This window comes from Ornithorhynchus anatinus, chromosome 1, assembly GCF_004115215.2.
Source record: "Ornithorhynchus anatinus isolate Pmale09 chromosome 1, mOrnAna1.pri.v4, whole genome shotgun sequence".
NCBI lineage: Eukaryota > Metazoa > Chordata > Mammalia > Monotremata > Ornithorhynchidae > Ornithorhynchus > Ornithorhynchus anatinus.
In genome coordinates, this window is record NC_041728.1 from 49980304 (window position 1) to 49996103 (window position 15800).

General features: G+C 39.0%; 2 protein-coding genes across 5 annotated transcripts in view; one reads left to right on the forward strand and one right to left on the reverse strand.

The window, feature by feature from the left end:
* SPATA7 (spermatogenesis associated 7) overlaps positions 1-15800 on the forward strand; it is a 104852-nt gene that overhangs the window by 54197 nt on the left and 34855 nt on the right. Inside the window, exon 15 of one of the 4 annotated variants that reach the window (XR_005659927.1) lies at positions 8393-8473. The exons of the other annotated variants lie outside the window; for them this stretch is intronic. The gene's annotated coding sequence lies outside the window, so the exon portion shown is untranslated. Of the gene's footprint in view, positions 1-8392; positions 8474-15800 lie in introns of those variants that run through there. 4 annotated transcript variants of the gene reach the window in all.
* PTPN21 (protein tyrosine phosphatase non-receptor type 21) overlaps positions 787-15800 on the reverse strand; it is a 69321-nt gene continuing 54307 nt past the window's right edge. Inside the window, exons 14-19 of the mRNA XM_029062082.2 lie at positions 14305-14442; positions 11914-12135; positions 9301-9429; positions 8892-9126; positions 8374-8534; positions 787-6971 (exon numbers count right to left, since the gene is read on the reverse strand). Of these exons, the coding sequence (XP_028917915.1) occupies positions 6843-6971; positions 8374-8534; positions 8892-9126; positions 9301-9429; positions 11914-12135; positions 14305-14442 (1014 nt within the window). The 3' untranslated portion in view covers positions 787-6842. The remainder of the gene's footprint in view (positions 6972-8373; positions 8535-8891; positions 9127-9300; positions 9430-11913; positions 12136-14304; positions 14443-15800) is intronic.

The window sequence follows — 15800 nt, forward strand, 5'->3', positions numbered from 1 at the left end:
CTGTACTCGTCTGCTCAACTGTATATATTTTCATTACCCTATTTATTTTGTTAATGAATTGTACATCGCCTTGATTCTATTTAGTTGCCATTGTTTTTACGAGATGTTCTTCCCCTTGACTCTATTTATTGCCATTGTTCTTGTCTGTCCGTCTCCCCCGATTAGACTGTAAGCCCGTCAGACGGCAGGGACTGTCTCTATCTGTTGCCGACTTGTTCATCCCTAGCGCTTAGTACAGTGCTCTGCACATAGTAAGCGCTCAATAAATACTATTGAATGAATGAATAGTGGGCAAGCACAATACCCAGTTTATCTCTCCTCTCAACTAGGTCCCATAATATCGTATTTAACTGGCCATAATTAGATTAAACCCTTGTCTTGCCTCTGCTATTATAAATTCCTTGTGGGCAGGGCTATCTAATCTTTAAAGCAATTTGCAGTTCAAATCTCTTAGTTTAGTAGTCTTGTTTACCCTAGACAGGCAAAGGGTGAAGCTTCTTTCTTCATTCTTCAAAAAAAGTTCTTCTGCATTTCCTGAAGGAAATAGATTATTGAAAGTGTATTACAACATCAAATATCTTGCTCTGGGGATGGGAAAGATAGGGAGGATAAGTGCTGGGTGGAAAGATGAGGAGTTCTGTTTTGGACAAGCTGCATTTTAGGTACCGGTAGGACATCTAAGTAGAGATGTCCTAAAAACAATCTATGGAGTGAAAAAACTCGGGCCCGAAAAGATAACCATTGTACTGATGACAGTTCATTCACACACAAAAATCAAATAACAAATATTGCTTCAAATATTTATTTTCATGGCAAAAATATACTACATTATATTCATTTCACATATATTACATATTCAGTCATTCAAGCTTTTCTGCCCATCAAATGCAGTTTATACAGTTTTACAAACCTAATTTCAATTTTACAAGAATTAAAATTATTCCGATTATACATTTTTACAATATCAATGGCCAGACAGCAAAACATATTTAACTATTTTAACTGAAATATAATACTTGAAAACCTATGCTTTTGTTTGAACTAAAATCCTTATATATTGGCTCAAACGACAGAGAAATGTTTCTAAGAGACAGAAGGCCCTTCATATCAGTTTTTTCCAAATACCATTTTGAGTTTATTACATCTTCAAGAAGTACTTTGTGATTTGTTAAACCAATTTGGCATTAGCCTAAACAAGGATGGTATGTACTTCACAGAGTTGTTTATTTGGTAGGATTCTGTTGCTCCAGATTACAACAAATAAAAATATAAAATATACAAAGTTAACTTTCTGACCTATACAGGAAATTATACATGCCTCAGCCTGAATTCATTAGGTTCTTTGTACATCAGATTGATGCAGTACCCAGTTAGAGCTGAAAGGAATTAAATAGCTAAAGAACAATGTTGAGATCTTTCACATGAATAGAAATAATCAAATCTCATTAATATTTTTGATAAGCCCTTTTTTCTTTAATATATAGAATCATTGCTGACACAGAGCTAAATTAAATATCCCATCAGCGAGAACCTTGTTCACTGCCCAACAGACTCTTTTGAATAAAGCTTCACTGCACCTGTATGTTGAAAATATTGCTAATATGTATAAAACTTGTGCTTTTCCAATACCAGGAAGAGAAAGCATTTGATCTTTGACTCTTAACCTGCATTTGCTGCTCAGAAATATACTTCAGAGGCAGACTGATAAATGTTCAAACAAATCTGTAAACAGAAACTGAGCTGCTTAGCTTTTAATGACATATTGAAAAAGTATAATCCAAAAGAGTAATGAAAAGGCAACTCAGTTTATCATACTAACCAAAAAAGCATTTGTTTCAAAATCATTCAAAAAAACAGACGAGATCTACTGCTATATGTTGTTATCTACAATGCCATGAAAATCACTCTATGTGATTAAAACCCACTGACCCCACTTAGTTTAAAAAGAAAATTGTTCCAAACTTCATTATTTCATTTATTTTTCTCTCCAATTTATAGTCCATTGTTAATCTGGGAAGACTGTCAACTTGATAATTTAGTATCCCTAAAATGGCCATTGATTTAATTTTTACTAGCTATAATTGTAGAATTCTGATTTATCCATTAAGCTTGAAATATCTGAATGTTGTTTTAGGTATTGATTCGGTTACCTGATGTTTTACCCAAACATATATAAAGGTTAACACATGGAATTTGTTGCCATTGGACAGCAATGGGCAGAAAACAGTGGTCTTAAAAAAATATCATGTAACTTGCAAAAGAAGACTTGATAACCACCTTGCATACTTTGAAGTCTGCTGACCAGTTTTATACAAATGACTGTCCTATTTCAGAAGACTTTCCAAAATGTCTGAAAACCTAACATGTAAAATGGTACTAAATCTAGCCTCAAGAAATTCCTGGCCTACCAAGAAATAGTAATTATAGAACCAAAATTGAAACAGTGGGATTTTATTTTCTTAATTTTAAAGTTTTTTTAAATCTCTCTGGAGAAATCAGTATTCACTCTTCTATGCAACTTCGATAACTAAAGCCATAGTCTGAGTGGAGAAAAAGATCTGTGCAAGATTCCAGTAAATTAGGGAAAGTCTCCCTATGCAGACCAGAGGAGAGGTGTAATCTCCTGGTGGTCATCTGATCCACCTTACTGCCAAAAGGAGAATGTTTAAACCATCTAAGAGAGATTACTGTATCCTCTGTTGGCTACATTTGCTTTTCTGTATTTCCCAACAATTTTTCATAACACCACTTCTCTCTACCTGATTAGGAAATCTCTAAAATGCACATCCAAAATCAATTTGTTAATCAAGTTTTAAAGTTAAAGACTTCACCCAAAAACACGCATGCATGCAGACTGTGTTTTCACAAAGCTAATCACTCTTTGTTGACTTAAAAAATGAACTAACCCAAAATACCACCACCACAGTTGTGTCATGGAATAGCTTCAACTATGTATAACTCATTTCATTCTTGACTTTACATTGCCATCCATTGTTTGATTATACTCTCATTCTTTGCATTCCAACCAGGTGATCTACTCAGGGAAGACAGGAAATGTATTTTACTTACTAGTAGTCTCCTGCCTCATTAACTGGCCTTCAGGAAACCTGATGATTGGTTTCCAAACTTTGGCAGTTGAATAGATGCTCTTTAATGAGCTGTGAAGGGTTCACACATTGTCAGTGCACCCTGGGAGATTCACGAACAGCAGTCCCTAAGTACAAGCCAGAGTTACTACGAGTAAGTCAGAGCTTCTTACTGTTCACTAAGAGATTGCAGAGTTCCAGAAAGGCTGAAAGTGCCAGAAATATGGCAAGGGTTCCTGGACTGAGGGAGGGCTGCTGATTTTGGGGACAGACCCACAGTTGGAATTTGGATGTGAGGCACACCTCATCATTGGAACCTGTGAAGAGTGATTACAGAGCATTTGGACTCTGAGCTATAACTCATGAATTTGATGAAAAATTCAGTGCTGTTATACAAGCTTGTCTTGTGAAAATGCAGGCCTTCTTTGCATCACACACACATTTCATCTCTCTCTTCCACAAAACAGTATTGGCAAGACTGACTGACAAGGGCATAGCTATATAAACAGTGGAAAGTTTTCTCCTTATTTTGAAAACTACCTCAACCTCCCACACTGTGTGTGACTAACAGTTATTTTATTGCTCAAGGGCAGAGAAGAGCCACAGTCTAGTACAATCTTGTGTTAAACTCAAATGAAGACTGTCTTGTCTGTGTTTCTGAGCAGCATTTTATACATTGAAGCCCATCAGCACTGGATAAAAAAAAATCATTTTAATTTTAGAAGCTGAAATAAAATATAAATGATTCTACTTCTTATAATTAAATTGGGCTTAATTTGTCCCTAATCGCCCAACTGGCAGAGTGTTACTGTGACAAAGCATGTTCATAATTTTTCCTCTGAAAATTGTAGAAAACAGTTTAAAATTTGCTTATTATCTTCCCAAATATTTTGAAATACTTTTATTTAAAAATTAGAAATGCCCATTTCACATACACCATGGATGAATATAACTGATCATAGATTTGAAATTCTTAATCTATGATACAAAATCAGGTTTTTTTTCCCAACAATACTTATTGAAAACAAATCTGTCAACATAAGGTTATCACAACTGCACACATACATTCATACACCTAAGACCCACCCTTACTGGAATGTCATCAGTAAAGTCTACAGGGAAACCCAACTTTGAACAGTAAATTCCAAAACAAATAATTTTAGATGACTGATTTCCACAAATAAACCATAAATAGTAGGGTCTGGAAGAAGTAACACATCCTTAATGCAAATCTCAGAGAAGGCGGTTTTCTTGATAAATGAGATTAAAACTCAGTTTAATGAGGAAAACCATAATAACATTTCAATCTGATGATATTTTCTTGTCATTCATAATTATAAGAGATCAAATGAAAAACAAGTTATGAAAAGATTTTTATTTCACTATCCTTTACTGGGTAGTTTGAATATGTTCTTTTTGCTTAACCCATTAAGCACTTTAGAATCTTGTTTCTGATTTTCTCATTTCTCTAGTCCAAGGGGTTAACAATAAATTTTAGGTCTCATTTTCATGCTTCTCAGTAGGTGTTCCAAAAGGGTAATACTTGGCAGAGAACAGCACTGTAATATTCCATATTTCAGCATATAATACTTACCTTTGCACAATAATGTGCTCTTGACTGATTAGTCAAAACCCCCTCAAAAAACAATGGTGTAAGTGCATGTTTTGCAGCATATTACTTTGTATGAAATTTTGATCTCATAAAATATTGATATAAATCCAGTAATCTTCAGAGTTCAACTACTGGCTGTATTAAAAATAACTAAGGAAACCAAATCAATAACTAAGTTTGTTTATCTGATATGTCAGAGAGCTTGGTTTAATGAGGCTATAAACCTGAATGTTATGCAATTTCCTGTAGGATATTCTTTCCTCTAAAACAAATCTAGATAATGTATACTATGGATATATCTTAACCAGCTATCTTTAATTGAAATCCTCAATTTCATTTTTATTGGCCACAATACAATTTTCAAAACTGAGCTAAGACAGGAATATTAAATAGACTCTAAGATCTAATAATAATCTAGTACTCTAGGAGAGTGACATTTTTAGATGAAGGGTAATTTTGAAATCAGGATATCTTCGTGGATCAAATTATTGCACTGGAAGTAGACCATTGGTTATTACGTTTTAATTAGACTATTATAGTGTCACTTTTTTTTTTAAACAGAGTTCTTATTCTTTGAAACTATTAAAACACGACTTTTAACTGAAGAGAAATGGAAAAAGTAGCACCAGTTCAAAAGATGTACCAAACAATTTCAAAAAAGCATTCCAACTGTACATCTAAAGAAAACAAAAAATTCAAGTGAACATTTCATTTTATCCTTCTGCACATATGTCTCTTTACATCTTCATTTGGTCTACCTACCTTTTTGACATGATTTTTAAATATTTCAAATTTGAAAATGAACACTAAGCTGATAAATAAGAAATGTTTCCATTTCCACATTTTTTCATTCATCATTTTGCTCGCACTTTTAAATGGTCTCCAATAAGTCACAATTGGACTTGGTTGACATGAAACACCACTACTAAAACATGAGCAAATCCTGTTCCAAGACTGACAAAATATTCTTAGTGATCTCAATGGTAAATTAAGCTGCATTTTTGCTTTAAGTATAAGCACAGCAGAAAAAAATATGTAATACTATTTCTTTGCACTGACCAGAGAAATCAAAGAGAACCACATCATTTTACCATCCTGTACTTTTCCCAGTACTCACCTATTTCCCTTCCTACTTACTCTAACCCTTTTTCCTCACATCACCATTGTAAAACACTTTTTCTTAAACAATATCCAACATTATTACTGTTAGTAATAGTAAAACAATACACAGATAAAAGCAATATGTATTGCTATTTAAATAGCAAAAAGTGCTTTAAAACCATCATTTATTTGTATTCAATTTTAACCGGGAAAATCTATACTTATAATACTGAGAATATATTGAATGTTGCTGATTCTGTTGCTTAGATCTCTAAGTAAACAGTGCATCTAATTCAATCCCTTCACTTTTTACAAACTTTAATAAAACATGAATTCCTTTGTACTTTCAGTCCTCAGTTTAGAAAGTTCTGATATTTTAAGTGGATTTGGGAATATAATTTTAAGTACAAAGAGCTGGCAACTTCTTAAATGACCCTAATCCACTTGGGCTTTTATTTTATTTTTGCAGTTCCGGTTCTGTTAACTAAACAAAAAGTAACCAATATTTTAAAATAGATATTAAAATTCCATTAAATAATAAAGTTGAATTATATAGAAAGCAGTCAAGACCATGGTAATCCCTGGGTAAAACTGGTCTGTCACTAAGGAAAACTCTAGATGCAAATTTTCAGTCTCACACTAATATCCGGCTATCAACAGTTTCAGATAGAAATCTATACAGCAGTATCATGGGTGCCAGGATGGCCCAGCCTACCTTCATTAGAAAATCAGTTTATCTAGAAAACACAACCTCAACAATGTGTGCAAGTACCGCAAATCAGCATAGACACAAGTACAGCCAAGTCACTCCAAACCAGTCCCTGTTCCAACACTTTGCCCACAGATTTGAGATTCATTCCTTCAGCGCTGTGCTTCCAATTTTCCACAAGATGCATTGTCATGAAGATAAAATGAAATAGGCCACAATGCTACCCTGATGAACCAGGTGTTGGGGAAAAAGCACAGGTCAGGTGTGCCTTGACAAATGCAATTTTCTTTGTAAACTCTTTAGATAAAGGGGTCCCATAAGAAACAGTGGGAGTTTATATAAGCCTAGAGCTTTTCAGGAATTGAATGAGAACTCTGTAGACAAAAGTATACTGGCTGAGAGTCTGAACCATCATCATCCTTTGTTGCCTCAAGATGTCCAGCACTCTAGGGACGTCCAGCATCTAAGGAAAAAAAAGAAAACCTATGAATTCAAGAATGAGTTAAGTTTTGACCCACAAAAATGACTTCTAGATGAGTAGATGCTGCCACACTTTCTGAGTGAAATGTGCACATTTGTTTTCAGTGTCCTACAAGTAATAGCAACATGAATCAATTTTTAAAACCTAATTTAAAATGAACTAAGTAAAATGGGTAAAGTATAAAATGTACTTTATCATCAAGGTGAATATCAAAGCCAAAATGAAAACTGAAATCAGTTATTAATAATAATAACTGTGTTATTTGTTAAGCACAAATATGCCAGGAATTGTATTAAAAGCTGGGGTGGATACAAGCAAATTGGGTTGGACACAGTCCCTGCCCAACGTGAGGTTCACAGGTTCAATCCCCATTTTAACAGATGAAGTAATTGAGGCCCACAGAAGTTAAGTAATCTGCCCAAGGTCACACAACAGATGAGTGGCAGAGCCAAGATTAGAACGCAGGACCTTCTGACTTCCAGGCCCATGCTCGGGCCTCTATTCCATGCTGCTTCTCAACTGAATTAACACCTTTTAAAAGTACTCAATTCAAGGGACAAAGTATTCAATTCAGCACTTGTCAAATTGGGTTAACTTGAAAGGGTATGTTTCTGGTTCATTCTTTGGGCCAGTCACTTAACTTCTCGGTCCCTCAGTTACCTCATCTGTAAAATGGGGATTATGACTGTGAGCCCCACATGGGACAACCTGATTCCCCTGTGTCTACCCCAGCGCTTAGAACAGTGCTTGGCACATAGCGCTTAACAAATACCAACATTATTATTATTATTATTAATATTTCACAAAGCAAATTTGCATGGTGAGAACTATTTTTTCTGGTACTTGTTAAGCACGTTCTATATGCCAGGCACTAAACTAAATGCTGAAGTAGATAGAGGATAATCAGATTGGACACAGTTCTTGTCCCATGAGAGTCACAGTCTTAATCCCCATTTTACAGATGAGGTAACTGAGGCACCCAGAAGTGATTTGCCCAAAGTTACAAAGCAGACAAGTGGCAGAGCAAGGTTTAGAACCCAGGTCCTTCTGAATCCCAGGCCCATGCTCTCTCCATTAGGTCACTCTGCTTCCCAGACTATTTTTTTAATAATATTTAAGTGCTTACTATGATCAGGTTAACTTGACCCCCACAGGGCTCACAGTCTTAATCCCAGTTTTACAGATGAGGTAACCAAGGCCCAGAGAGGTTAGGTGGCTTTCCCAAGGTCACCCAGCAGACAAGTGGCAGAGATGGGATTAGAACCCAGGTCTTTTTGAATCCCAGGTCCAGGCTCTCTACAGTAGGCCACGCTGCTTTTATCAGACTATCAGACCCCTGCATTTCCCAATGAAAAGACTTATTTCACATAAAACAAATAATCACCTCATTGTGCTCCAAACAGGCAATCATGATCTCTGATAGGATTACTACACCTGTTCTTCCTACACCCGCACTGCAGTGGACCAGTAGAGGAGGGTTGGGACATTTAGGCTCAGTTGTGCTGTTTGTGTGGCGACGGACTGATTGGATCTCCTCCAGGTAAGCTGCAATGGAAAACCACATTCAATAATTTAGGTTTTAATACAATTCCTGAGTAATCACCATTTAAAAGACACTGGAATGACTTTTTATTTTCCTTTGTCTCTTCCCTGGAAGTGTAACACTTTATGGCAAATTCCAAACCACAAAATTACTGGGGAATGTGCCTGTTTATTATTCTGTTATACTCTCCCAAGCACTTATACTCTCAATAAATACTACTGACTGACTAATGGAGCATTTTCTAAATTGACCCAATCATCTCTGTGCCCAGCAGCTGTAATGCTGTTCTACTGCACTGGAACCCCCCTTAATCACCCACCCAGGAAATGGTGGTGTTGATGTAGGGTTGAACCACTTACACAGAAATCCCTTTAAATCCTCCGGACAGCCATGTTCAGGCCAGTCAGTGTACTGAAGATGCCAAACCGTTCTTTCCTGCCCAGTGAGAAGATGTTTTATCTTCAAGCCAGTTGTGGCATAGCAACCAGAGTCTGTTCGGAATCGCGTTGTTATTTTAAATCTTCCATAGGTGACAGTGTTGTGCCTCGAACCAAGTCGTGGCCAATACCTAAAACTCTTCTCTCGTCCACCCTCCTTTTGGAGAAAAAAACAGCATGTGAACACTAAGGAATACCTCGCCAGAATTATCAATATTTGGCGGAGAAAACTCTTAATATTTCTGTGCCATTTTTCTCCTAAAGATAACAGGTTGACTTTCAATTCTGCTTCTGAGAATATGGAGGCACATGAATATGAACAAGCACTCACCTCTTCTGCTGTCACCATTGCTATGATTGCAATTCCTTGTTCCCATACCATCTGCCAAAAATCCTGACATGTATTCTGCAATGGTCCCTGTGTGGCAATGTAATCCCACTCAATGCCACCAACAGAGACCTAGAGAGACAGGATGAGGAAGAAAAACCTGAAATTACTGTTTATCCAGAGTGAACTGGCTTATTAAGACACTAAAAGGAAAAATATAATAAAGCAGACTGAAAATTAGGAAAACTGTCTTTATGGTTCAGCATTATTGATAATGGGGGCCTTGTGCTATTTTGAGTGGTTGAGTGGTTTACGACTCTGGCCTTAAGAAACTTAAGTGGACCATTAATTATTTGTGATTTCTTGAGCAAGCCACAATTTCTGTGCATTGGATTTTCACTCCTAAAACTGAAGTAATGAAACTGAAAAATCTGCTGGCCTCAACTGTAGTATTTTAAGATTAAGGGAAGTGAGGAATGTGAAAGAGAGAGAGAGAAACTGTGTGTGTGTGTCTGTGTGTGTTTGGGGGGGGCGGTGTGAAGAGGAGTGAATAGGGCCAGCCTCAGATGGTAAGCAAGGTAAGTGGTTGCCTCAGGGCAAGTCACACCTCCTGAAACACTCAAGATGGCAACAGAAGTTCAAGGTGATTCCATATAAGAGACACCTCATCAAGATGGGCACTCTACATGTGCAATTTATCAGTTGTATTTACTGAGTGCTTACTGTATGCAGAGCACTGTACTAAGTGCTTGGGCAAGTACAACACAACAGGATGGGAGATTACAACACAACAGAACTGGCACACGTTTCCTGCCCATGAGAAGCTTTTAGTATAGAGGGGGGCTTATTGTCAGCATCCCCACCACTCCCCTGTGATATTGGCCATGCATGGCAACCATTTCTATTTGATTTTTCAGTGTTCCTCTCCCCTTACTCCTCATGCTGCCACCAGACTTGTTTTTAAATTTTTTAAAGTTAGGTATCATGACATTAGGTATCATGAAATCATGATATCATGAGGGAAGAGTCAAATAATAATGTTGGTATTTGTTAAGCGCTTACTATGTGCAGAGCACTATTCTAAGCACTGGGGAAGATACAGGGTAATCAGGTTGTCCCATATGAGGCTCACAGTTAATCCCCATTTTACAGATGAGGTAACTGAGGCACAGAGAAGTTAACTGACTTGCCCAAAGTCACATTGCTGACAAGTGGCAGAGCCGGAATTCGAACCCATGACCTCTGACTCCCAAGCCCAGGCTCTTTCCACTGAGCCATGCTGCTTCTCTAATATCATATATGTCAAATATCATAGGGCACGTGAGGTGGGCAGCAGTAAGTCCTGGAGGGAGTGTCCAGGGAGTGGGTGGAGTCTTGTGGCTGTCCCTCTTCTATTATTCCTCTTGCTGTGGGATCACTGATATCCCTTCCTCCAGGCTCATTTCCCTCCAACCGCTCCGAGTCGAGTCGGGGGGGTGTGATGCTATGAGGCTGGGGGGTAGAAAGTGGTGGGCACTGAAGAAAAGGAGGGCTTCCTGTGTAGAGCTGGTGAGGCCATCTCAGTGAGCCAGACAGTGCTTGGACACAGCACTGGGGGCGAGGAGGGGAGGAGGAGAGAGAGAGACCATAGCCACTATTTCCAGCTTGGGCTGCATAGAACAGAAGCCAGAAAGATTCAGCCATGCTGAGGAGAAGAGGAGGTCTGGGGGGCACTTCTAGATTCCAGTGGCCAGTGTTTACTGATGCCTGCAGTGGTAATATAGAATTGGGCTAGCTAGTGCCCGCCCCCTTCCCCAAACCTTCAGCTAAACAAATGGTGGGCCAGGAAACTGGGTTGTGTGTTGTGTGGACTCCTTAGCATTACTATCGCCATGGCCTTTGGATTGCCCAAACCTGGCACCTGACCTACCCCAATGTCCAAGGGCCCAGCAGGCCATAAGGTACTATTTAGGGTTAGGGAATGCTTTGCCGCCCAGACATTACAACTTGATAATGTCACATGGGAGTGCGTGCCATGTGGTATCATTGGGTCACATCAGAAGGGCAGCCCAACTGGGTACTTGCCTTACAGAGCACTCGGTGCTGGGGGCCAGCCTGATGGTTAAATGAAATCTACTGAGCCCTACTCACTTTCACACAGGGAGATAACAGGACAATTCCAGAAAACACACTGACAACTTAGGGCTCTCTGATCAGACACATATGTGCCTGCAGCAGCCTGGATTTATTCTCTATGCTCCTTTGTTTATGCTCTGCCAATGTGGCATATTTATGCAAAACCTTAGTTATTTCCCAATAAACACTTCCACCTTCCCAATCATTCTATCTCCTTAGCTTCCTCTGCACAATATGTTTATTCCTTTGCACTTGATTACTGTGTTCAGTTGTGTATGTTAGTTACATTATATAATCTCATCCTCTTAATTGTGTAACGTCAAAACTTTACATTGACTCCCTGCCCCATTTAACCATACTGAAAGCTATCCAAAGGTAAGGACCACAATTTTTACTTCTTTTATATATTTCACCATTAGTGGTGACTTCGAATGTGAAGAACCATTATACATTGAGATTTGAAGAACAATTCTGAAATTCATTTACCTTCAGTTATCTCACCTTAATATGTGATGCATTGATATATCCAGTGTTATTTTCTTTGGTAGGTACCAATTCCACTCTGGCATCATCATAAGGAAGTACATCTTGGAATCTGTTTCTCTCTGAATTTTCAGGGAGCCGTGCTGTTGAACACTCTCCATCTCCTATCCTCCTTTTCAGAATTCGTTCATATTCTGTGAACACCATTCCTTGTTCTAACCGATGTTCCAAAACTTTACTCTGAAAAGCAGAATCGTTGAAAACTGTGTAGACTTTCATCTAAACACTCTTGGTCTTAGCAGTGAAAAGAGAATGGAAAAGAAAGAAGCTCACCACATGTTTGTGCTTCTTACTGCTGTTGGCCTTGTGCACTAGCATTGTTCTAATGCCACATGAATTCAAGTTTAAGAACAAAAGACAATGCACCAAAGAACAGTTATGTTCACGAAGTACACCCAGCACACTTGTGATGGACAATCAGAGCAAAATTAATGGCTGAAGAAACACTGGGTCACTTCAGCTTGAAACAGTAAGTTGGATGATTATTTGATGACCTTTTTGTCTGTTTCTTAGTCTTAAGAACTATATAAAATCCTTCAGAAAAGTGCTGTACTTAAAGTTCAAGATTTCAAGTATTCATTCAATAGTACTATAAATAGGTGCTCTATTTTAACAGTATGGAGGCATCACTACCAAGCATGATAGAATATGTTAGCAACTACTTTCAGATGACTGTCATGAAAATGTTCACTTTCACTAGTACAGTCCATAACATTTTTTTTTTAAATCAAATCAACTAGGTGAGATTGCAAGATTTAAAAGGGCAATCTCATTTGACGTCGTAAGATGCCCAACAGTATTTTTTTTAGAAGTACTTATTAAAAAATATTTTTTTTTTCTGCCAGAAAATTTCTGCTGCTTTCTAGAGAAGTAGCATGGCTTAGTGGAAAGAGCACAGGCTTGGGAGTCAGAGGTCATGGTATAATCCCGGCTCCACCACTTGTCTGCTGGGGGACCTTGGGCAAGACACTTAACTTCTCTGTGCCTCAGTCACCTCATCTGTAAAGTGGGGATTAAGACTGTGAGCCCCACATGGAACAACCTGATTACCTTGTCTCTACCCCAGTGCTTAGAACTGTGCTTGGCACATAGTAAGCGCTTAACAAATACCATAATTATCCTACAGAAATGGGCATGTCACTCCCCTCCTTAAAAACCTCCAGTGGTTGCCTATCAACCTCCGCACGAAACAGAAACTCCTCACTCTTGGCTTCAAAGCTCTCCATCACCTTGCCCCCCTCCTACCTCACCTCCCTTCTCTCTTTCTACTGCCCACCCCATACACTCTGCTCCTCTGCCGCTCACCTCCTCACTGTCTCCCGTTCACGTCTATCCCACCGTCGACCTCTGGCCCACATCCTACCACTGTCCTGGAATGCCCTTCCTCCTCATGTCTGCCAAACTAACTCTCTTCCCTTCTTCAAAGCCCTACTGAGAGCTCACCTCCTCCAAGAGGCCTTCCCAAACTGAGCTACCCCCTTTTCCCTCTGCTCCTCCCCCTCCCCCCTTCACCTCCCCTCAGCTGAGCCCCCTTTCCCTCTGCTCCTCCCCCTCCTTTCTTCCCCTCCCCTTAGCACGGTGCTCATTTGTATATATTTTTTATTACCCTATTTATTTTGTTAAAGAGGTGTACATCCCCTTGATTCTATTTATCGTGATAATGTTGTCTTGTTTTTGTTTCGTTATGTTTTGCTCTCCCATCTGTCTCCCCCAATTAGACTGTGAGCCCATCATTGAGCAGGGATTGTCTCTATCTGTTGCCAAATTGTACGTTCCAAGCAATTAGTACAGTGCTCTGCACACAGTAAGTGCTTAATAAATACTATTGAATGAATGAATGAATAATCCCAGCTCTGCCACTTGTCAGCTGTGTGACCTCGGACAAGTCACTTAACTTCTCTGTGCCTCATTTACCTCATCTGGAGTCTGTGAGCCCTACCTGGGACAACCTGGTTACCTTGTAACCCCAGCACTTAGAACAATAAGCATTTAACAAATACCAACATTATTATTATTATTATGCACGATTATGTGCCACACATTTGAACTCAGCCCTGAAAATTTCTGCACAAAATGGTAACGATTCCAGGATGCCTAGATCAGGACAGAACTGGAAAAGCAAACACTCAAAAGCAAAAAGTTAACTAAGGATTAGATGTTTAGAACACACACCTTCACTATTATTCACTAGCCAAAGTTCACCAAAAATCAGAACACTAAAGAGAATCTTCAAACTGATTACCTTCAAAGAGAAGAAAATCCCAAGGTCACAATAAGATCTCCAAGATACAGTTTGTGAAGCTCTGAGCAACTTGGAAAGTATTGTTTTCCCCTCAAAGTGTGACTTACCCTTTCATCATTGGTTGCTCTGGTTGGCACTTCCTTCCCCTCATCAGGCAGAGGCAGTCGCGATAAGGAGAGTCCATTTAAAGCAGCCAATTTGAGGGGACCAAATTTTTTAGCATCCGCTCGATTCTTTTTCATTCCCTAGAGAAAGACGTAGACGTAACCACAGTTGCATGTACAAATGGAAGGCTACAACAGAGCAACATTTGAACGTCTCATTGACCAAGAGAAGGAAGTGTTTGGCTTTTTCTGTTCACTACTGAACACACAATAGAATGCACTGCTAGGAGGAAGTTACATTCTTTCCAAGGCCAAAACCGCCGTCCATCTTCATTCCAGATGCCAGATTAGGAAACACTGCCTGATATACAGATCTGTGGTAATGAAAGGCAAGGCACCAGACAAGCAACATTCCTGCTCAGAACAATTATCACCAACATTTCAAAACACAACCCAGAAAATGCAGCTGGGGTCACTTTAAAGAGTTTGAGGTTGGCCGCTTTGTAATGTTTGGCACCATTTTATAAATGGCACAAGTTTGTCTTAAAGAATACCCATTTATAAACTGTCAAATGTCACTGAGGATAGTTTTCTTTTCATTTGTCAGATAAGAGGTTAGAAAGCTTTGATTCCACCATTTTTTAGTGTTTTGGCAAGTGTGCATTTCTAGCAACTGGACCATCACCACAAATGCCCATGCTAAATTTTCCCTCACCATCTCTTTAACCTAACTCAAAGGAGCACCCTGGGAAGGAGCAAAGCAGACTTGATGAGAGCAGCAGCTGCTCTCGTAGGGAACGATTCTCTCCACAAGCCTGCCTCAGACTGAAAATAAGACAGCAGCTGAGGGAGTTTGTCTATTTTTCCCCTGGGAAGGTCTGAACTGAAATGAAGCATCCACAGGAGGTCTTCTGATTAACTCTTACATATTCTTTCAGGTGATATTTTTGGGATTTAGAACTTGAAGGGTTGGAGGGGAGAGGCACAGCAGTGACTGCTCAGCTCTCACAGCACTAGAAAATATTTGTAGGCTGAGGAGGGGTTAAGTTAAATGGATGGACCAAGAAGTCAAAAATGGGTATCTAGAAGGAAAGCTTGGAATGGAGAGGGGAAGAGTTGGATGGAACAGCCATAAACTTTAGGATGAATATCAAGGAAGGTGCCCTGTTCACCTCACATCCTGTTGCCACAGCTGTAGAAAAATAGCAGGCCAGCTGGGTCCCTGGTCTGACCTAGTAATGCTGTGTTGCTTGTTTTTGATGAATGAGACTTTGGAATGCCTAAAGCCCTTGGATGCATCAGCCTGAGAAAGGTTAACAGGCACCAGGTCAGAAAGACTTAACAGAAAGAAGAAAAAGTCTTCCAGTGAGGGCAAAAATCTCACTGGAAAAATCCTTTTTTGTTTTTTAATGGTTTTTCTTAAGCACTTACTTTGTGCCAGGCACTGTTCTAAGTACTGGGGTAGATACAAGCTAATCATGTTGGACACAGCCCTTGTC